This window comes from Vanacampus margaritifer, chromosome 1, assembly GCF_051991255.1.
Source record: "Vanacampus margaritifer isolate UIUO_Vmar chromosome 1, RoL_Vmar_1.0, whole genome shotgun sequence".
NCBI lineage: Eukaryota > Metazoa > Chordata > Actinopteri > Syngnathiformes > Syngnathidae > Vanacampus > Vanacampus margaritifer.
Window position 1 is genome coordinate 44,884,708 of NC_135432.1, and position 22,500 is coordinate 44,907,207.

Here is a 22,500-nt window from a genome sequence, read left to right on the forward strand (position 1 = left end):
TAGATATTTTTCATATTTCAAGAAATCTCTAAGTAAATTGTTCTTGCTGCCCTGGCAGATACTTTCACTTGTTTCTTCTACATGTACAATAGATGAGTGATCATCAAGGTTATTGTAAAACTAAAATTCCCAAAATTATTTTATTAACTCTTTTACTGCCAAAGACGTTAAATGACGTTCTGCAAAAACCTACGGAGGAGCGCCAAAGACGTTAAAAGATGTCCTCCCATTTTTTTTTTTTGAAACGGGTGCTGGGAAGGCTTGCGGAGCTCTCCTGAAAGTTTTAAGCAGGTTTTTTTAGCCTAATGACTATTTTTGGCCCCTAGAGGGCAGCGATGACTCTCTTTTGACAAGATCGGGTGGGCGTCTGTAGAGGCGGAGCTAGAGCGTTGAGCAGGAGATCAGAATGGAAAACAAAGGAAAAATGGCGGCCGGTCGCGAGGAGCTAACGCCAGAGCCGTTTTTTTCAAAGACCAAAAGCATCGCTAAAAAAGCACATTGTTGATGACGATGATCATTATCGATGATGAAGATGATGGTGACTCCGTGGTTGGAAAGCATTGACGCGGCAGTAGAAGACGTTAGATGGAGCTAGATGGAGGAGGGAACGGGCAATGGCGAGCGTTTGCAAGCAGCTCTACACTTACAAGACGAAAGGCATCGACCAACGCTAAAATAGTACATTGATGACGACGGTGATCATCCTCGATGATGATGAAGGTGAATCCGAGCTTGACGGCGAAATTGGAACCGCTGACGCGGCGGCTATGACGGTGTCGTAACGCGGAACGCAACCGAGCACGCACAGGCGGACGTTCGATCGGACGACGGAGAGTGCCCCGAGTCCAATGCATATTCATCGGAGGAAGTGTGTACAGTCTGCTACTTGCTTTTTATTCCCCGGAAAAAAAGGCCGTCAAGAAAGTGTAACGTTTGCACGCAAAACGGACCAATGTGAAAGTGAAAGTAAACTGTTGTGCGCGTCCTGGCGTCTCCTTGCACGCAGGAGAGCGTTACAAAAGGAAAAACTGTATTTGAAACATCCACATAATTGTAAGTAGTACCACAGTTGCACACATTTGTAAATAGTTTGCGAAATTGTTTTGTCAAATTGTTACACTGTTGAATGGAAATAAACGTATTTTGCAATCAAAAAACACTTTTTCATTGTTGGTGAAAGCGTTTTACAGAAGTAAAGCACTATTTAGGTGTTTGTGGCATCATTCATGGACAAAAAGAAGTGTACAATTCACTAGAGTGCATGAAATAACATCGTTTCACAAAAAGCTCTTTTTCTCCGTTTTTTGTTTCAAAAGAGAGAATTTCGGTGAAAGTAACCATTTTCTATTGTTGATTACTGAAGAACGGAATAAGGTAGAAACAAACTTTTTTTTCTGATGAAAGCTGAGAGTCCAATCTTTCATTTGGTAGTATGTGTGTTTCCATAGTCCAAACACAACATTTTCTGTGGACCTTGAAAGATCACTCAAAATGCTTAAATCGGCTGGCACTGGCGACAACCCGTTTTTGAAAACGTCTGGCAGTCAAAGAGTTAACGAAATAAAATAAAAACAAAAATGTTTTTATATTTCGTCCCTCCCGACTGCCATGTGGCGGGGCTGAAGCAACACGGAAATGCCCCCACGCTCATACATCACTCGAGAAAGAATTCATAAAAGGACATTTCTATAGGCTCTTTGATCTTCTCGCGTAGTCACTTACGCTGTTTACCGCCGTTCTTCGTCGCCCTCGCTGGTGGCCTGTGATCTTTCACTGCCCCCCTTGGCTGCGACGGCTCGGTGTATTTTTTTACTTTTGAAATATATGTACGGATGTTGGAGCTCCTCTTCCATCTTTCCATGATCTCCGCGCCTCATCGCTGAGTGCGGCTTCAAGTTCGTGAGTACGTATGGTGTATATCAGCAACTCTTGTTGTATTGCCTACGGTTGCTTTGACTTGTTTTGAATACAACTAGCTAGTGGTGGTACGGTTCTTTCGTATCCTTTCCTAGGTTGTTTTGCCTCGCAACTTACGCGTCTCCGTCCGTGGGTCGCCAGCCGCCTTGATGTTGTTTGATGGCTTTGATGTTGTCTGTCATGACTTCTGCTAGTTTATGACGACACTAACGACCACTCATGTGTTGCTGTGTGCACTTGTGGGTTTGTTTGTTCCATTGGTGAAGAGGCCGGTTTTCGCCTCCTCTCCCACACGAAGATAGCAGCCTGGTGACTTGTGCACACTCATTGCGGGTTGATTAGCGGCTGCTATGGACGACGACGCTTGCTGCAAGCACTCTGGTGGCTCCTTCTTGCCCGAAGAGGGACACACTGACTGCTGTCTTGACTGTCGCGCAGTAGCGGTTGCTACTGCGGCGGTCCATGCTCCGGTGAAGACAACTGAATTTGCGCCTCACCAAGACACAGCAATGCCCTCGCGAGGGGCTGGCAAAATGCAAGTCTGCTTATCCTGCTGCTCCTGACAATCGGAGTAAAAAGAGTTGGGCTGACACCCTGATTGCCTTGCAGTTGAGCCGTTTGGAGGAGTGCGTTATGGCTATACAGGCTCAGTTGGGTAAGCAAAACCCTTCTGATTCTCAGGCCTCTGCAGTAGCGTTGCCCTATGAGGAGGTGGACATGCCGGATGCAACACTCCAATTGCCCTCCGAAATCGATGACGTCGCCAAGGATACCGTCTCCATCCAGGATTCTGAGGCATATTCGGGAATGGACTGCCCCATCTTCTCCTCCTTCTGGACGTTTTTCAGCTGGAGCGGAATTGGTGCGCACGGTTTTGCTTAGCGCTTTGCAAGGTTTAAAGTTGGAAACGTCTGCCTTTTCTCAGCCTCCTACTGAGTGTGGCCTCTGTCCGATGGACTACTCAAATAAGTATTTTTGGATCCCAGAATCTCGTTTTTTTTTAGACAGACATGGCGGCGATGAAAGCATAGCTGGCCAACGCCCAGGCTCATCTCCTACTTGCTTCCTCCGCAGCTTTGAGAGACAACGACGTAGATGAGGCTAGATCGTTCTGTAAAATGGCGCTGAGGGACTTATCCCTCCTTTCGAGGGAACATGGCCGTATGTCTTTTCTCATCCAGACGTGCTATCAGATCTGGTTGGCTCACTCTCCCTTGCAAGAGCCCTCCTGGAAGGAACGGCGTCACCTCCCTGTGGTTCCAGGTCAAGTTTTCGGTTTGGCAGCGACAGAAGCGCTGGAACACACAGTGCGTGCTAATGACGCAAGGCGCAAGTTTGCTAGCCTTCCCAGGCTCTCCCGGCCTCCCCTCTGTCACGTACTGTGCAGTCCTTTCGGCCTACGGGGGGAAAAGGACCTTGTCGTCCCTCACGGGGACATGTCACAGACGACACGTAAAGGTTCGTCCCTCTAGCCGAGGGCCTCATGTTCAGCCCCGAGCGTCACACACCACGCCTTGTCCCTGCCGGACCTCTAAATCTGGGAGGGCCAGGGATTGAGCCAGAGGGGCTGGCAGTCGTTTACTTTTCCTGTGCCAGCTCACCTACTGGGCTGCCCTCGCTCCGGACCAATGGGTGCTTTCAACCTTGTCTCATGGGTACAGGATTCAGTTCCGGCGCCGGCCCTCTCTATCCAACCAGGTCAGAGTGACTGTCATCAGCGACCCGGAAAAGGCACTAGCGCTAGTTGACCGTGTTGGAGACGATCGCCCTAGGGTAATGGTTAACGTCAATCGATCTGAAGGACGCTTACTTCCACGTCCCTATTACTCCTCAGCACAGGAAGTTTTTCCACTTCGCCTAGAGGGGTCGCCACTAGCAATTCAGAGTACTCCCATTCGGGCTGTCGCTCTCTCCCAAAGTGCTCACACGTGTAGTGAAGGCGGCAATATTTATTAATAAATTACAATTGTGTGGATGTTTCAAATACAGTTTTTCTTTTTGTAACACTCCCCTGCGTGCAAGGGGACGCAGCAGGATTTGCACAACAGATTAGTTTCACTGCGATTGCAGACGCTACACATTTTTGCTGGCTTTTTTTTCCGGGGAATAGCAAGTATATACTGCAGTGTGTGTTTGGCCATCAAGTCTACTCTCAGGATCATGATACGGTGACGCTACGGTGGTGTTACGTCTGTCTTCCTCATGTCCTTCAGTTCCTATACCGGGTGGTAAGAGATGTTCTGATCCATCTTATCCGCTCCATTCATGGTGGCATCGTAGTCCATAACCAGTGTCTTCTCCGTGAGAAGACTGTACCCACTCCTCCGATGAATATGCATTGGACTCGGGGCACTCTTCGTCGTCCGATTGAACGTCCGCCTGAGCAGAACTGCTCGGTTGTGCTCCGCATTTTCCGACGTTAGCATCGCTAGTCGGTGAGGCTTTATGACGTGATCATAGCCGCCGCGTCAACGCTTCCAACTTCGGCGTCAACCTCGGAGTCACCATCATCATCATCGTCGTCATCAATGTGCTCTTTAGCATTGGTCGATGCTTTTCGTCTTTGAAAAAAATGCTCAAGCCCGGTCGCCATTATGGCTTCCTCAGCCATTGTCCCCTCAACACTCTAGCTCCGCCTCACGTCTTCTACTACTGACACCTACCCGATCTTGTCCAAAGAGAGTCATCGCTGCCATCTAGGGGCCAAAAATAGTCATTATACTAACTAGATCTGCTTGATACTTTCAGCACAGCTGGCCAAGGCTTTCCTCCACCCGTTTCCAAAAAATAAAATAAAAAAACTTGGTGAACGTCTTTTAACATCTTTGGCGCTCCTCCGTAGGATTTTACTAAACGTTATTTAACGTTTTTGGCAGTCAAAGAGTTAAATAACTAAAACTAAGCATTTATTAAATAACAAAAACTAATAAAAACTAACAGAACCACCCTGAAAACTAATTAAAACTAACAAACAAAACTCAAAACTAAATAAAAACTAACTAAAATGAAAATTCTAAAACTATAATAACCCTGGTGATCATCTCCATGTATTTACAATATATGAAAAACTGTGTGTAAACCTTCCCAAGAAAAAATTTGAATTATTACACGTGTGACTCTCTCTTCTTCACCGATTGTGACTAGCTGACTTAGCTGTTTCATCAACAAACTTGAAAGGATGTATGTGGTTGTTTGGCTTGAGCTGTACATCATGAGTGTTGAAAGTCTACATTGTTGTCTGACTATTGTTTTAATTTTCAATATTAATATCTTGAATGTTCTTATCTAGATATAGATACAAGCAGGCCCGGACTGATACGGCGGGAGCACCGGGATTTCTCCCGATGGCCACCAGGAGGCACTGTTTTTATTTCGGCAGCAATTAAAGTGCTTTTGGTTGAGACTAACTTGGGTTGGCCTGCATTTTTCCGCTTGGTCGGGCTGAATTATTAAGCTTCCGGTCGCTATTTTGTGCAGAATGTATCATACGCATTTTTTAAGCAATCTGTCTCGCTCTCTCTCTCTCTCTCTCGCCCGTGATGGCTGTGAGCTCTCTGCTAACTCTGTCTCCCGGCCCCCACCCGAGACAGGCTGCTGGCCGACACACAGCCAAACAAAATAAAAAATACACTCTCAAAAGCAAAGAAAGTCAGATAGCAGAAAAGTAAGGTTAGCAGAAAAGAGTGGTGTATAAAAGCATCTCTCGCTCTCTCTATGTCCCTATCCCCTCTCTCACACCTGCCAGCTCCCGCTGGCCGACACTACAAGCAAACAAGACACTCATGTAAAAAAGTAAAGTCAGATAGCATAAAAGACTGAGAAAAATATTAAAGAAAAGGTGTGGAGCTGACTCGCCAAATGCGCCCAAACTCAAATGTTTAGCCCTGAAGTGCATGTGCCAGGAGAAGACAAAGCAACACCATATATACAGTGTTGCTCAAGAGTTTGTGAACCCTGCAGAAATGGTCAGACTTTTTGTATAAAATATTAACATAACCTTATTAAATGTTTAGTCATACCCCAATCTACAATGCTGACATTGAAAATAATGGACTTGAACAAAAATAATGATAATATTGTCATTCATTCTTGAACAAAAGTTGTTGATTTAAGAAAAACTCATGGGTGCAAAAGTATGTGAACCTCTCACTTAATCAGACATTGCACCTCCTTTTGCAATGAGAACTTTTCATCCAAACACTTTCTTTAGTGATTTATCAGTCTTTCACATCGACTTAGGGGAAATTTTGCCTCTCTTCCTTGCAAAGTGTAGCCAGTTGAAAAGAGGTTGGAAGGGGCGTCTAGCATAAGCTGCTTGCTTCAGGTCCCACCACAGTATTTTGAAATAATTTAAATCAGGATTTTGACTGGGCACATCCAGAACATGAATCTTGTTGTTCTTCAGCCATTCATTGGTTGTATTGCTGGAATGCTTTGGATTATTGTCATGTTGCAGGATCCATTGTCTACCAGGGTGTAACTTCCCGGCTTCAGGTTATGTTCCAGGATTTCACGATATTCCTCTGAAATCATGATTCCCTGGATTATGTGGAGTTGTCCAGGTCCTGAGGATGAAAAACCAGCCCAGAATTTAACATTCTCACCCCCATGCTTCACTCTAAGGGGAAGGGACTTTTCACCAAACATGATAACTGACATGTTTTAGTTGTGACCAAACAATTACATTTTGGACTCATCTGTCCACAGAAGGGACTTAAAAAAACTTCAGGTTTGTCCAGGTATTCGCTAGTAAAGTTGAGATGGGCAGCTTTGATATTTTTTGTGAGCAGAGGCTTCTACCTAGCAAGCCTTCCATGAAAGCCTTGTCGACTGACTTTTCTTCTGATTGTTGAAGCATGCACATGTGACCCAGATGTAGCAAAAGAGGTGTGCAAATCCCTTGATGTCATGTTCAAGTTGGCTTTTTACCTGAATTATCATTTTTCTTGTGGTTCTTGCTGATTTTTTAGAAGGTCGTCCACTTCTAGGCAGGATTTGTAATTTTCAGTGTTCTCTAGTTGCAAATGATCTGCTTCACAGTGGAATGATGAAGCTCAATTTTTTTAGATTACTTTATAGCTTTCCCCAGACAGATGTGCTGTTACTTGCCACTTCCTGAGGTCCCCTGAGATTTATCTTCCTCTCAGCATGACTGACCTGTATGGGGTCACCTGGGTAGACTAAAGTGACGTGGTTTTATCTCTGTTTCAGACAGTGATGCATAATTTCTTTGCTAAACTGCACCAGTCCATTTCAGTGGTTAGTTTAGCTACCAATTTGTCCTACCTGATCCTACCTGACTGCTTGTTTTAAGCATTGCAGCTTAGGGTTCACTTACTTTTGCACCTATATGAATGGACCAAAAACTCTTTTTAATTACGTTTTGACTACAAAATAAAAAAAAAAAAAAAAAAAAAGAACAATGCATTGAATTGATAAACCTACACCTATTATTTCATATAAAATGTAATGGTTCAGATTGAACAACAAAATCAGGTTGAAACAATTTGCCTTGGACCTCGCCTTATCTCCTTATTTAGGCTTTATATTTAGAGAATATGACAGGTGGTCAAATTTCTTTAGCACTCTTGACTTTATTTATGTTTTCATAATAGTTCAGATATACTGATTGTTGTCTAGTAAGTTATTTTAATTTTTGATTATTTACAACATAACTATTGACGGTTACTTAATTTGAATGTTTAATCTATTTTAGATCGATACATTAATACATAGGAAATATATGTCTTCATTAAAACACTGTAAGCTTAAGTGGGCCGGTCTGAGCCATGAAACTCCAGGGATGAAAATAAGTCCCTGGATACAAGGACGAGCAAATTGCGCATTGCTCCTCGTACACTTGAGACCTGAATTTAAGGTTTCGTTACATACACACAAAATATTACATGGTTCAGCGCCTTCCATTTAATGGTACCGTATGTTCCAACATGAAACTCTAGATAATTTCCACAAAGTCAGCGGGTGGGCATGTCCAGCTCCCTTCCACCATATTGTCTGGATCGTCCCCATCGCGGCTCGAAGCGAAGCGCGGATACGACGAGTATTAAAACGGCTAAATTGACGACAATGAGCACAAAAAAGTCCACGTTGTACCAGGAAAGCTTGCCGGCAAAAGCGGTACGATGCAAAAATTGGACTGATCGCCGGGATCCCTATACATCACGTGTCAAGAGTCCTGCATGTTTTCTAGGTTTCTCTACTCCAACGCACCTGATTCAATGATCAGGATAAGAATCAGGCTCCTGCAGAACTTGCTGATGAGCTTAAATATGAATCAGCTGTATTGAACATGGGAAACCTCTAAAACATGCAGGACTCAGGCCTTCGAGGACCGGACTTTGACATCAATGCTATACATTAAAGAAGGAAGATTATCGCCAGCCACCGGTTACGTCCATGGACAGTTTGGATACCGTGACCTACCTTATAAATGTGAAGAGTGCTTAAGCCTTTGAACAACTAAATGCATATAAATCAATGGAGGCAATCAACCAGCTGTGTTATGACCGTGAACTTCAATGTGATGATAGTGACGGCAAAGCTACGTCGTAGCTAGCTTAGTTTATGCACTTATTGAAAATACAGTTGTGTTCATTAAAGTACGCGGGCATAATGTTTTTGCATGTGTGCAAGCTATTTTACAGAGGATATGTATGATAAAGAAATGCCTTTTTTCATTCGTCCCAAGTGGTTGTGTGAAGCCATTTATTGTAAGGGAGCGCGGGGTGTACTGTTTACCACTGAGGGATTTAGCATGCAGGGTAGGCACTAGACTGGACAGGAACAAACAATGTGCACAATGTAAACATGCTTAGTAAAAGAAGAAACGTTAAAATGAAAACTAATTAACCTCTGATCTGATCTGAGCAGATTTTGGCGTATTTCGTGGGTTCATCTTTCTGTTGATACTGGCTAACCACAGTCTGCGACGTGATCACTGATTCAGTGAAATCACCTTCACATGCTCGGATCTTTGGAATGGAATGGAATCCCAATGCACAAATTCCGTCAGCTTTCTTAGTACAACCATGTACCCAACACGAAAAAAACATATTGGTTATGAAAAGGAACACTTGTTTGCTGAAATTCACAAGCTAGGAAAACCAAAACATGGTGGACACACGACGCGGTGACGTCACACGGGAACCATCTATTTATTGTTCACTGGTCTTTTAGTGATGTTGAGAGCAAAAAAGTCCACTGGTTCAAGCGCATTTACATTTTGGGCTCCAGTGCTCCAGAATACCCTACCCACGGAAATCAGAGCTGCTCCCTCTCTGTAGAAATTTTAAACCTCGCCTTAAGACTTATTTGTATGCTCTTGCATTTGGCTGAACTACGTTGGCCTGTTTGACTGCCACTTCTTCTCTTTCTCCTTTACCCGCCTACTTAGAAAGAAGTGAGAACACCGAATTGGATGTGGCTGTAATGATTTGACAAAATTTGACAAGATCTGAAGCGGGCCACCACCTTAGAGTCGCTGTTATGGAGATTTATGCATTGACCGAACAGGCTGAATTTGGAGGCGGACCTACTATTCCGAAGGCATCTTACAACAGTGCCTCATCTTATTAAATGGACTCTCGTACTATTGTAGTTAACAATGTATAGCACCACTTTGTTGCCCTCACGGCTTTTTAAATATAAAAAGTTAATTGCTTAAAAAAATTATGTTAAAAATATGTCCATGTTATTCACGAAGGTTTGTTAATTGTTTGGATGGTGATTGACAATTTTATTTATGTTTTAAGGAAAACATATTCTTGTTTAACTCTTTTACTGCCAAAGACGTTAAATGACGTTCTGCAAAAACCTACGGAGGAGCGCCAAAGACGTTAAAAGACGTCCTCCCATTTTTTTTTTGAAACGGGTGCTGAGAAGGCTTGCTGTCCTGAAAGTTTTAAGCAGGTCTCGTGAGCCTAATAACTATTTTTGGCCCCCCGATGACTCTCTTTTGACAAGATCGGGTGGGTGTCAGTAGAGGCGGAGCTAGAGCATCGAGCAGGAGATCAGAATGGAAAACAAAGGAAAAATGGCGGCCGGTCGCGAGGAGCTCACGCCAGAGCCGTTTTTTTCAAAGACCAAAAGCATCGCTAAAAGAGCACATTGTTGACGACGATGATCATCATCGATGATGAAGATGATGGTGACTCCGTGGTTGGAAAGCATTGACGCGGCAGTAGAAGACGTTAGATGGAGCTAGATGGAGGAGGGAACGGGCAATGGCGAGCGTTTGCAAGCAGCTCTACACTTGGCACAGGCATCGACCAACGCTAAAAGAGTACATTGATGACGACGATGGTCATCATCGATGATGATGAAGGTGAATCCGAGCTTGACGGCGAAATTGGAACCGCTGACGCGGCGGCTATGACGGTGTCGTAACGCGGAGCGCAACCGAGCACGCACAGGCGGACGTTCGATCGGACGACGGAGAGTGCCCCGAGTCCAATGCATATTCATCGGAGGAAGTGTGTACAGTCTGCTACTTGCTCTTTTATTTCCCGGAAAAAAAGGCCGTCAAGAAAGTGTAACGTTTGCACGCAAAACGGACCAATGCGAAAGTGAAAGTAAACTGTGTGCGAGTCCTGGCGTCTCCTTGTACGCAGGAGAGCGTTACAAAAAGAAAAACTGTATTTGAAACATCCACATAATTGTAAGTAGTACCACAGTTGCACACATTTGTAAATAGTTTGCGAAATTGTTTTGTCAAATTGTTACTGTTGAATGGAAATAAACGCATTTTGCAATCAAAAAACACTTTTTCATTGTTGGTGAAAGCGTTTTACAGAAGTAAAGCACTATTTAGGTGTTTGTGGCATCATTCATGGACAAAAAGAAGTGTACAATTCACTAGAGTGCATGAAATAACATCGTTTCACAAAAAACTCTCTTTTTCTCAGTTTTTTGTTTCAAAACAGAGAATTTCGGTGAAAGTAGCCATTTTCTATTGTTGATTACTGAAGAACGGAATAAGGTAGAAACAAACTTTTTTTTCTGATGAAAGATGAGAGTCCAATCTTTCATTTGGTAGGATGTGTGTTTCCATAGTCCAAACACAACATTTTCTGTGGACCTTGAAAGATCACTCAAAATGCTTAAATCGGCTGGCACTGGCGACAACCCGTTTTTGAAAACGTCTGGCAGTCAAAGAGTTAACACACTTCCGGGTTCTGATGACATACTTCCCGGACGACATCTTCGCAAACAGAGAAAATGCAGGAGCAGAGCCTAAACGCTATCCAGTGCCATCCCCTTCGAATTATCAGGCAGGAATGCCGTAAGTTTCATTTTATTATACATTATGCTTACTAGCATGGATATTAATGTTTATTTTCTTCGAATTATCGTAACATAATCAATGCACATTGTGTTTGTTTTGTTTTGGCGTTACAGTGTGTGTGTAGCGATTGACTTTTTTTTGTATTTACAGTTTTCACCACATGCTTATGAAGACAAACAAGCTGCAACTGCAGTCCAGGGTCTTCATTTGTGGTTTATCTTGGTGTCACCAACATCTTCGTTGAAAACACTACAACCACATTTTGTGGAAATTCAGGTTTGGAGGAAGACCTACCACTCCGAAGGCATCTTACTGCAGTGCCTCACCTTATTAAATTGAGTCTCACACTATTCTAGTTAACATTGTATAGCACCATATTTTGTGTAAATTTTTAGCCTGGTCATTCTGGAACGGAGATTCCCATATCTGCGGCCCCTTCCTAAGGTGTCTTATTTTTCCCCAGATGTTTTTTGTTTGTTTGTTTTTCCTTTAATGATTAAAATCAAGGTATGTTGTTAATATTGGTCAATTATGGGTGTGTTAAGACATTTTGTGATTAATTAATTAATGAATAAACTTGATAATAAAGTATCACCCGGCCCTACTATCTATTGTCTGTCTGTCTATCTTATCTATCTATTACATATTTATTGAGTCGGAAATTATGATCTTACCAGTCCATTTGTGTGGTTGCACATGTCCCAAAGAGGAATGAGTGCCTGTGTGACTTGGGTTCCATCCTGAGTAGGGATCTGGTTTTGACGGGTCATGACTGAAGACACGGCCCATCTGTAGAACAATCAAAATAATTTTACTGAAAGAAACAGTGGAATGTATTGAAACTCATAAAAAATATATATTTTTTAGCTTGGATATCCAACTTCTCAGAAGATTGTGACAACAAATGCTACACTAAAACATGCACTACTCACAAAAAAATGAAAATACAGTGTTTTAGAGCTGTCAAAATTAATTGATTAATCAACAAGTAGTCGACTATCAAATTAATCGACAACTACTTTAATAATCCAGTAATCAATGCAGCCATTTTTTTAAATCTAAAATTGTCCAAATCCTTTGATTTCAGCATATCAACAGTAAAATGTCTGTAGTCCTTGTCGTGTGCAGGGATTTGAGTACCAAAATGCAGGAAGTAAGGAGGCGAGGCAGATTTTCAGGATGTCAAAGAAAAAGGGATTTATTTCCAAAAGAAAAACCAAAAGGAAAACAAGGAACAGGGGAAAACTAGTCAATTAACAAAAGACCAAAAAGCAGTAACAAACAGACACAAGTCTAACCAGGGCAAGGACCGGATGAATGACAGAAACGCAAACGAATGATCCAACAAAGATGGCAGGGAAGGAGGGAACTAATTTGGAGCAAACTAACGAGACAAATAACAAACACCTGGACATTAGACAAGCGGCAGTGGGTGTTGATAGGAAGACACAAGGGAGAGGGACCGGGGATGACAAGCACAATCAGGGACACAAGACCTAACTGAAGGTATTAGTTGATTACTATATCAAGTGTAATCTTTGCGTGTTCAAAAATAATTGAAAAATGAGATCTGATGAAGAAGCTTCTTTTGCAAAAGATTTATTTTAGGAGCTCCTAAAAGACACAAGACATGCTTACATTCAAAAGTGATGTTAAGCCTCGAGTGTGTCCATATGAAAAACACACAGTCGCTTTATAGATGAAAAAAGCATACTCCTCCTCTGAGGCTGGACAAAGGGTTAGCAATTATAATAGACAGATAAGTGATTTATTGACATGTTTACTCCAGTTTCGTCCAAAGCCGGAAATATATGATTAGACAGGTACTACCATGCGACCTAGACTCCCTCAGACCCACAGTGTTATCAACTTGAGAACATGCCTCCCATGTGCATTCCTATCTCACCAGCTGGAAGGGAGTGAAAAGTGTTATTCATTACACTACAGTTATATGTCCAATATATTTCACACAAACATTATCAGTTTTATGGCATCTATATACTATAAGTAAATTCATAAACAGTAAAAATATGCATAGAAAATGTTAAATGTCTTCTGTCAAAACCAAACAAAACAAAACACAGATGACAAATACAACAAAACTAACCAAACTCAAACCCAAACTACAACATTTTTCCTTGATGAAAGAAGACTTTTTTTATCTGTGTTTAATCAAAATAAGACATTTGCAAACATCTGTTTTTACTTTGGAAAACAATGACCGAACCAGTAACATAGTACATCAATCTACCTTTTTTAAATCACTCTATGAATACGAAGTACACAATAAACATCAGTCACTGGTTAATAAACAGTAACCAGGGGGAACAATGCTTTTGTAATACAGTGTTCCCTCGTTTCTCGGGGGTTCATCTTTTGCGGCCTTGCTGTTGTGCAGATTTTTTACAGCGTGCTTGTTTGTTTTATTACAGCGTGCTTTTTGGTCTGTTTGTTTTCTTTACAGTGTATGCACGCGCCGTCTGCCACCCTCCCCACGCTTCACATGGGTCTGCGCCAGCCACAAGCGCTTGAGTGGAGTTTCGGGGGCACTGTGGCGATGCTGTCGCGCGGTCAAAATGGGTTTATGTGTCCTGCCTTATATCTTCATCATTAAAAATTAAGATTGTCCGACCCGAACCAGTTGTAGCTGTTTGCAAATCCTCGGTGTCCTGGAGGTCTTTGGGGCGCCATATCTCCCGAACCCTACGTCTGACCGATGAGATCTTTCCAACGGTGTCTGTTCCGTCACTCCATGACATTGCGTTCTGGAGATAGAGGGCCGATAACGCCAGATTTTTACCCGGGATGGGAACCATCGCCGGCTGAGTAACTTTTTGAAAATCCTTGGTGTCCTGAAGGTCTTTGGGCGGCCGTATCTCCCCAACCCTACATACGGCATCCACAGATTTGTCACGACAAGACCTTTCCAATGGTGTATGGCCTGTCGCGTTCCGAACTTGAATATAAAAGATACACACAGCCAGGCGCCGGCCACCAGCAGCAATGTGCTACCGAGCCTCCCGGTCAAAATGGATTTCTCAGCCTCTTATCATCATCATTAACTATCTGACTGCCAACCATTTTCAGAAAAGAGAACATGTGGGTGACAGCTGATTTAGAGCATTTTGACTGATCTTTCAAGGTCCACAGCAATTTTTTGTGTTTGTACTGGAAACACAGATAATACCAAATGAAAGATTGAATTCTCATCTTTCATCAAAAAAAAAAGTTTGTTTCTATCCCATTCAGGTTTTTAGTAATCAACAATAGAAAATAGGTTAGTTTCACCCAAATCCTCTGTTTTGGACCAAAATACATAGAAATCAAGCTTTTTGTGAAACAATATTATTTCATGCACTCTAGAGAATTTGACACTTTTTTTCCCATGAATGATTCCACAAACACGTAAACAGTGCTTTACTTCTATAAAACACTACCACCAACAATGAAAAAGTGTTTTTTGATAGCAAAATAAGTTTATTTACATTCAACAGTGTAACAATTTGACAAAACAATTTGGCAAACTATTTACAAATGTGTGCTACTGTGCATGTGTGCACGTGTTACTATTTACAATTGTGTGGATGTTTCAACTACACAATTGTTCTTTTTGTGTGGTATATTGTGTAACACTCCCCTGCGTGCAAGGGGACGCAGCAGGATTTGCACCACAGATTAGTTTCACTGCGATTGCCCCTTCGCTTGCAGACCCTACACTTTCTTGCCGGCCTTTTTTTCCGGGGAGTAGCAGGTATGTACTGCAGTGTGTGTTTGGCCATGTTGCCATCATGTCTACTCTCAGGATCATGATACAGTGACCTGGTGTTTCGTCTGTCTTCCTCATGCCCTTCAGTTCCTATACCTGCAACAACTTCCTCCTCCTCCTTGTCTTGTGGTAACAGCCACCCTCTCACCACCTAGCTGGATAAACTCCAAAAAGTGTTGGCACTTCCTAGGATTTTTTGTTTTGTGCAGGATATATGCATTGAACATGCATATTTGAAATAAATAGGCAACACGTTTTTTGTGCCATTTCAAAGTTTTTCCGCGTGAATGGGTGGTAAGAGATGTTCTGATCCATCTTATCCACTCCATTCATGATGGCATCGTAGTCCAGAACCAGTGTCTTCTCCGTGATCAGACTGTACCCACTCCTCCAATGAATATGCATTGGACTCAGGGTACTCTTCATCGTCCGATTGAACGTCTGCCTGTGCAGAAGTGCTCGGTTGTGCACCACATTTTCCAGCGTTAGCATCGCTAGCCAGTGAGGCTTTACGACGTGGTCGAAGCTGCCACGTCAACGCTTCAACTTCGGCGTCAACTTCGGAGTCACCATCATCATCATCAATGTGCTCTTTAGCACTGGTCAATGCTTTTCGTCTTTTAAAAAAAATGCTCAAGCGTGAGCTGCTTGCAACCGGTCGACATTTTCGCTTCCTCAGCCATTCTCCCCTCAACACACTAGATCCACGTCACGTCTTCTACTACTGACTCCTACCCGATCTTGTCCAAAGAGAGTCATCGCTGCCATCTAGTGCCCATAAATAGTCATTATACTAACGCGATCTGCTTGATACTTTGAGCACAGCTGGCCAAGGCTTTCCTCCACCCGTTTCCATTAAAAAAACATAGTTAAACGTCTTTTAACGTTTTTGGCGGCACTCATTTGGATTTTACTAAACGTTATTTAACGTTTTTGGCGGTCAAAGAGTTAAAATTAAGATTGCCATTTCTAATAGCTGTTTTATTGTTGTGTTGTGTGTTTTATTATTATTATTATTATTATTATTATTATTAGGTTTATTTTAGGAAAACATTCTAGACTGGAAAGATATGGATCGATCGCCCTTATATTTTTGTTTCTCAAATAAATATTTTGGATATTAGTTTTATTCGATGTTATTGTTATTATTATTATTTTAAAATCTACAAATGTCTGAACACTAGGAGTGTATAGGCCTATTGTATTTAAATAAGAGATACAGTATGTGAGAACATTTTAACGCCTATCGGAGAAAAGTGCATGCGTGGTGAGGATTTAGCCGTAAAACATATAATATTGCAAATGAAAAAAATATAGTATGAATCAATCACATTTAGAAAAAATACTGTGCTGTATAATAAGTAAATAAAAAAAAACATACTTTTAATCGGAAAAAAAAGACTAAATGAAAAAAGAACAAATGATAAATGAAAAAGAATTCATAATAAACTAAAAATAATGCAAAAACGAAAAAACATAATAAAGCAAAAATAAAAAGCCCCGTCCTGCTGCGTTGGGTTGGGGGTGTGGGCCGTGTTGGGGTGGGGGGCACTCCTGGCTCTGCTCTACGGCCGGTGGCCCCTGCGGGGCCCGGGGGTTGTCCCTTGGCGCTGCCGTGGCCTGGGGGGCCCTGGGGGGGGTTGTGCTTGCTCTGTCCTGGCAGGGGTCGACGGCTCCCCTCTTTGGTGGATGTTTTCATATGCATGCCAGATCCACCACACCAGCATCTATCGAAATTCAAACACAATCTGCTTCTTCCTCTGGTTGTTGATTCGGTGGAGGCTGATGTCTGTGCATCTCACTCTGCTTCATCTATCCTTCCTTCCTTTCCTCAGTCTCTCCTTTGGTCTCTTGAGGTCTCCCTAATTTGCTGGAATTTAGAGGTTTCCAGGGTTGGTGAAAGACTCTCGTTGGTAACCCGGTGGGTAGTAGGTAATGTCTGGTCGGTGCTGGATTTCACTTTCCTTTCTTTTCTTTGATCCTTCCTCAGGTCTCCTGACAACCTCACAACTCTAGCTGGATTCTGAAGTATTCGGTTTAGGTGAACGGTATAGGATTTTTAATAAGTTTTAGGTGAACTAATGAGTAAACACTCAAACGCACGCAGACAATTACATTTTTTAATCGTAATTAATCGCATTACTTCAAAAATTAACTGCACATTTTATATATATATAAAAAAAATTAAATTCCTAATTTTTCATCCTCTTAAAATAAAAGTGGGAAGAAATGTTAACCTAATAGAAAAATGGTTGCATTATTTAGTCATTGATACAGTTATTTCATAACAATTCATAAAATTGTTTTAAAATAAAAAATAGGTACTATACTGTAAAAAAAAAAAAAAAAAAAACGAGTGTGATAATGATTTGTGTGGCATAATGGTGTTTTGTAAGACAATGGTGACAGCTCAGAGCTGACTCATTTTTAAAATGAAGTAACTTGTATATTTGTGTATGTTTACGTTTTTTTTTATGCCAGAGAATACAGAAGGCTTGATGCAGCCTTTAACCTGAAGAGGTCGCTTAAAGCAATCGTAGTTATTCCAAAAAATGACCAGCAGGTGGCAGCAGAGTATAGAAGATCAACCAGAGCTATGTTGCAACATGCTCCTTTCCTCAGTGTTTTGAACAGGTTTGTGAGTAATTATGAAACTTAGCTAATTCTAATGCTACTTGCTGAAAAAACGGAAACAGATACAAGTTATATATTTTTTCCCCGATGAAAGAAGAGGCCCTAATCTTTCCTTTGGTAGGTTCATTGTTTTTATAGCAACAGAAAACAATATTCTGTGGGCCTTACAAAAAATATTTAAAATCCAGTAAAACAGCCGGGAGCGAAGGGGGTTGCGTTAGTGAAAATGGCTGAGAGTGAATGACTTAAGAGCTATCTAATTTTTAACATGAAGTAATTTGCGAACTTCTGCACATTTTTCAAATTAACTCTTTCACTGCCAGACGTTTTCAGAAACGGGTTGTCCCCACTGCCAGCCGATTTAAGCATTTTGAGTGATCTTTCAAGGTCCACAGAAAATGTTGTGTTTGGACTATGGAAACACACATACTACCAAATGAAAGATTGGACTCTCAGCTTTCATCAGAAAAAAAAGTTTGTTTCTACCTTATTCCGTTCTTCAGTAATCAACAATAGAAAATGGTTACTTTCACCGAAATTCTCTCTTTTGAAACAAAAAACGGAGAAAAAGAGCTTTTTGTGAAACGATGTTATTTCATGCACTCTAGTGAATTGTACACTTCTTTTTGTCCATGAATGATGCCACAAACACCTAAATAATGCTTTACTTCTGTAAAACGCTTTCACCAACAATGAAAAAGTGTTTTTTGATTGCAAAATACGTTTATTTCCATTCAACAGTGTAACAATTTGACAAAACAATTTCGCAAACTATTTACAAACGTGTGCAACTGTGGTACTACTTACAATTATGTGGATGTTTCAAATACAGTTTTTCCTTTTGTAACGCTCTCCTGCGTGCAAGGAGACGCCAGGACTCGCACAACAGTTTACTTTCACTTTCACATTGGTCCGTTTTGCGTGCAAACGTTACACTTTCTTGACGGCCTTTTTTTCCGGGGAATAAAAAGCAAGTAGCAGACTGTACACACTTCCTCCGATGAATATGCATTGGACTCGGGGCACTCTCCGACGTTCGATCGAACGTCCGCCTGTGCGTGCTCGGTTGCGCTCCGCGTTACGACACAGTCATAGCCGCCGCGTCAGCGGTTCCAATTTCGCCGTCAAGCTCGGATTCACCTTCATCATCATCGAGGATGATCATCGTCGTCATCAATGTACTATTTTAGCGTTGGTCGATGCCTTTCGTCTTGTAAGTGTAGAGCTGCTTGCAAACGCTCACCATTGCCCGTTCCCTCCTCCATCTAGCTCCATCTAACGTCTTCTACTGCCGTGTCAATGCTTCTCAACCACGGAGTCACCACCCTCATCTTCATCATCGATGATGATCATCGTCGTCAACAATGTGCTTTTTCAGCGATGCTTTTGGTCTTTGAAAAAAACGTCTCGGGCGTGAGCTCCTCGCGACCGGCCGCCATTTTTCCTTTGTCTTCCATTCTCATCTCCTGCTCGACGCTCTAGCTCCGCCTCTACTGACGCCCACCCGATCTTGTCAAAAGAGTCATCGCTGCCCTCTAGGGGCCAAAAATAGTCATTAGGCACAACAGACAGACTGGAAACTTTCACCAGACATGCGGAAGGGTTTCCTCTACCCGTTTCAAAAAAAAAAAAAAATCATTGGATGACGTCTTTTGACGTCATTGGCAGTGAAGCGTAGGTTTTTACTTGACGTCTTTAAACGTCAGTGGCAGTGAAAGAGTTAAAAAATACAACTTGACGCCAGTCCCCACAAATATATGCATTATTATTTAATTAATTACTGCTAAATTGTTATACTATAGGTATTGTATTATTATAGTGACTCCTTTGCACAACGTTAAATGCTTTTATTTTGTTAATTTCTCGGATGTGCATTGTAAAGTGACAGCTTTACTGCAAGCGAACCAAAAGAAGATAACGAGATGTGTTATACTTAGGAGCTATTTTCTGGAGTTGCTGAATAAAATATGCCTCACATCAAAAGATTAAGTGACTTGAAGTCATTCCAAGTGACAAAATGGCATCCATTCGGCTCCTGGTTCTCACAGGGGGTTGAGAGAGCCCGTGAACACCTCCGTGGTGCTAATCGCTAACACCGGCGCTACCGAGTGTGTTCTGTCAAAGCAGGAAACAGGTGGTAGTGCTACACAGTCCGAATGGCTCCTCTACTCGAACATTCTGCCCCTTAAACATTGTGTATTTTAGCTCAAGTGCAGTACAGTGCATTTCTAATGGGTAATTTTGACGTGGACGTTTCTGCTGCGTCGTGACTGGAATTCCTTTAGTAGAGGCTTTCCAAATAAGGGGCGGTTGTTAATCGAGTATTAAACATTTTTTGCTGTTAAAGGAACTTTAAATTAACGCAATATTAACACGATAATTTTGACACCCCTAGTAGGTACATACTGTATATATTTATGTATATAGGACGGTATGCGCTTTCACATTGCATGCCATATTTTTCAAGTACTGTATGCATTTGATGTCATCTGTTCCATTGTAGATATTGGCAATACAGTGGCACTCAAATGACTCAACGTAACATTGCTTTATGTGTGCGTGCATGTCTCTGCTCTTCTCCATTCTGCTCCCAACTATTCAAATGCGTAATCAAATACTACAAACTTTGAACAAAATAATTCACACTTGACTTATTTTTTTAAAGGTAAGTGTGAAAAACAGCCACAACCAGGTCACTCTGTCAGGGTTCTTGCAATAATTACTAAGTTAAATTTTAGACCTTTTTTTTTTGTAAACTTTTTTCGACCATTATGACAAAAATTTTAGACCAATTTTCGAGATTAAAAAAATTCAAACATTCAAAAACACGGAACCTGTATCACATGTCGAGTTTACCGGTAATTTTATTGACAAATTATGTTTAAAATGACTGCGATGACGGTTAATGAAACAACATTTTGCAGTGCAGTATGCACACTGATATTAAAAAAATATATATATTGTACATGACTAGTAAATATAAAGGCAGAAAACAGCGTAATAGATGCATACTTACATGTTACTTTTCAAATGTATTCTGATACAGTTTATACCTACCAGATAAAAATCTAGTTAGTAATGTAATCCAAGTGCCATAATAAAAAAATAGAAAAAAATGCAATTTGAGTAATATTTATTACTTTTGGATTAATTCAATTCCAAATAGGCTAATGAGGACAAAATAAAAAAAGATCACTACAATATATTTTGGATACAGTGGACACCCGCTATTTGCATGGGACAAGACTACAAATATCGAAAATCCATGCGTAAATTGAAATGCACAATTTTTTTTACAGTATATTTATAGAAAGACAGACTGGATGAATGTGGATGGATGAATATATTGATGATTGAAACAATTTCTAGTTTCATGGAGTGAGAGTTTCAAGTTAAAAAGTACCTCTGATTGTCACATAGACAGACAGACTTTGACACATGAAATATTTGCAGCGATAGCTTTACAGACATGCGCATGCACGCAGACACACACGCGAATGCACACGCGAATGCACACACGCACATATTAATAAGCAAATTGCACATTACGTTTGCGCATGTGTGAAAATCAAGTAAAAAAAAAATTGCTACAAAACAAAGCCGTCATTTGAATGGCGGTGAATGGAGTGCTGAAAGTGTTTGCGTAACTGCACACCTTAAAGCTTGCAAGCATTGTTTAAACGGCTTTCAGCCTTAAGTGACAGAACAACAGTTGCACTTGGTGCCATTTCTAACTGTCCTAATAAAGTTTATAGGCAAAAAAAAACATCATTGCAAAGCTCGAGAAGACAGAAGTGTACGCTTGTAAACCTCCGTTTACTCTTCCCAATTTCCAGACAGAAAAGAAAGATCCAAACGCACGTAAAAGAGGCTAAATAGCAAAATTTATTGAACACATTTATTTTGTCAATATCCTGAAACAGAGGGAGCAGACGGAAGCATCACGAAGCTTGCTATCGAATGTACGTGCAACGAAACTTAATAGAGTGACGGTCATTTAAGAACCTGCTTCAAGCCCCAATTGACCCCTTCAGTGAAGAAAAATCCTATCTCTCGATCGCGTCCCACGGTTTTGTGTCCTCGATCCAACTCCCGGTAAAATGCACACATTCAGCAATATCAGCTGACATGCAAGGTGGCCAAAGTTTCAATCCATGGGCTTCTTCCAGCCAGCTTCTTCCTCCTTTGTCAACAAGACTGGTAGTTTTTGGATCGATGCAGCATATGCAAGGGCAGCCAGTTCTATTGCCGAACGGAGTCCTCGTAACAGGCAAACTACGGCGACTACAAAAACACTTAATTAAATCATCAACTCTCATGCGGTTAAAATCAACTGTTTAAGTCACCATTATTTTTTATTACTGTTGACGACTGTTTGGTAGCCGGGTAACGCCCCCCTACCCACAATGCACTGCACGGTCCGAGATGCGCACTTCGCTTATTATGAAACACGACGACAGTGCCTGACATCAAGCGGAAAAAAAGCCATGTCTATCCCAGAGACAAGTTAAGCTGTTTCTATTGTTATTGTGGGGTTTAAATAGCAAAACTGTAGGTGGTTTGTGACAGGAAGGTTAACACTTGACTTACGTTAGCCGGGAAGATAGCATCACCCTACGTTCCCCCTTTCTCATCGCTTCTCCACGATTCACGTTGATCGCATATTCTGGTTTCTAAACGGCGTATTTCGCCAAAAGCTGCGTAATTTTCAGGCCCGTCGATGTTTATCAACGCAGAACCTTTCAAATGAGCTTACAACCAAGTTAGCTATGGACACTGGCAGCGCTAAGTTTCAACGCTTGTTCCCTCTTACATGACATGAAGATTAAACTAACACTTCCTGCGTCATCTACAAAATAAAAGTGCATACATATAACAG

At 41.6% G+C, this 22,500-nt stretch overlaps 1 protein-coding gene across 3 annotated transcripts in view; it reads right to left on the minus strand.

The window, feature by feature from the left end:
- The window catches only part of setd3 (SET domain containing 3, actin histidine methyltransferase), a 152,560-nt gene that overhangs the window by 51,612 nt on the left and 78,448 nt on the right, over positions 1–22,500 (minus strand). For all 3 annotated transcript variants that reach the window (XR_013290060.1, XM_077555279.1, XM_077555280.1), the window contains one exon: positions 11,896–12,010. Coding sequence is in view for 2 of the 3 variants with exons in the window: in XM_077555279.1 (XP_077411405.1) it covers positions 11,896–12,010 (115 nt within the window). In the remaining variant the exon portion in view is untranslated. The remainder of the gene's footprint in view (positions 1–11,895; positions 12,011–22,500) is intronic.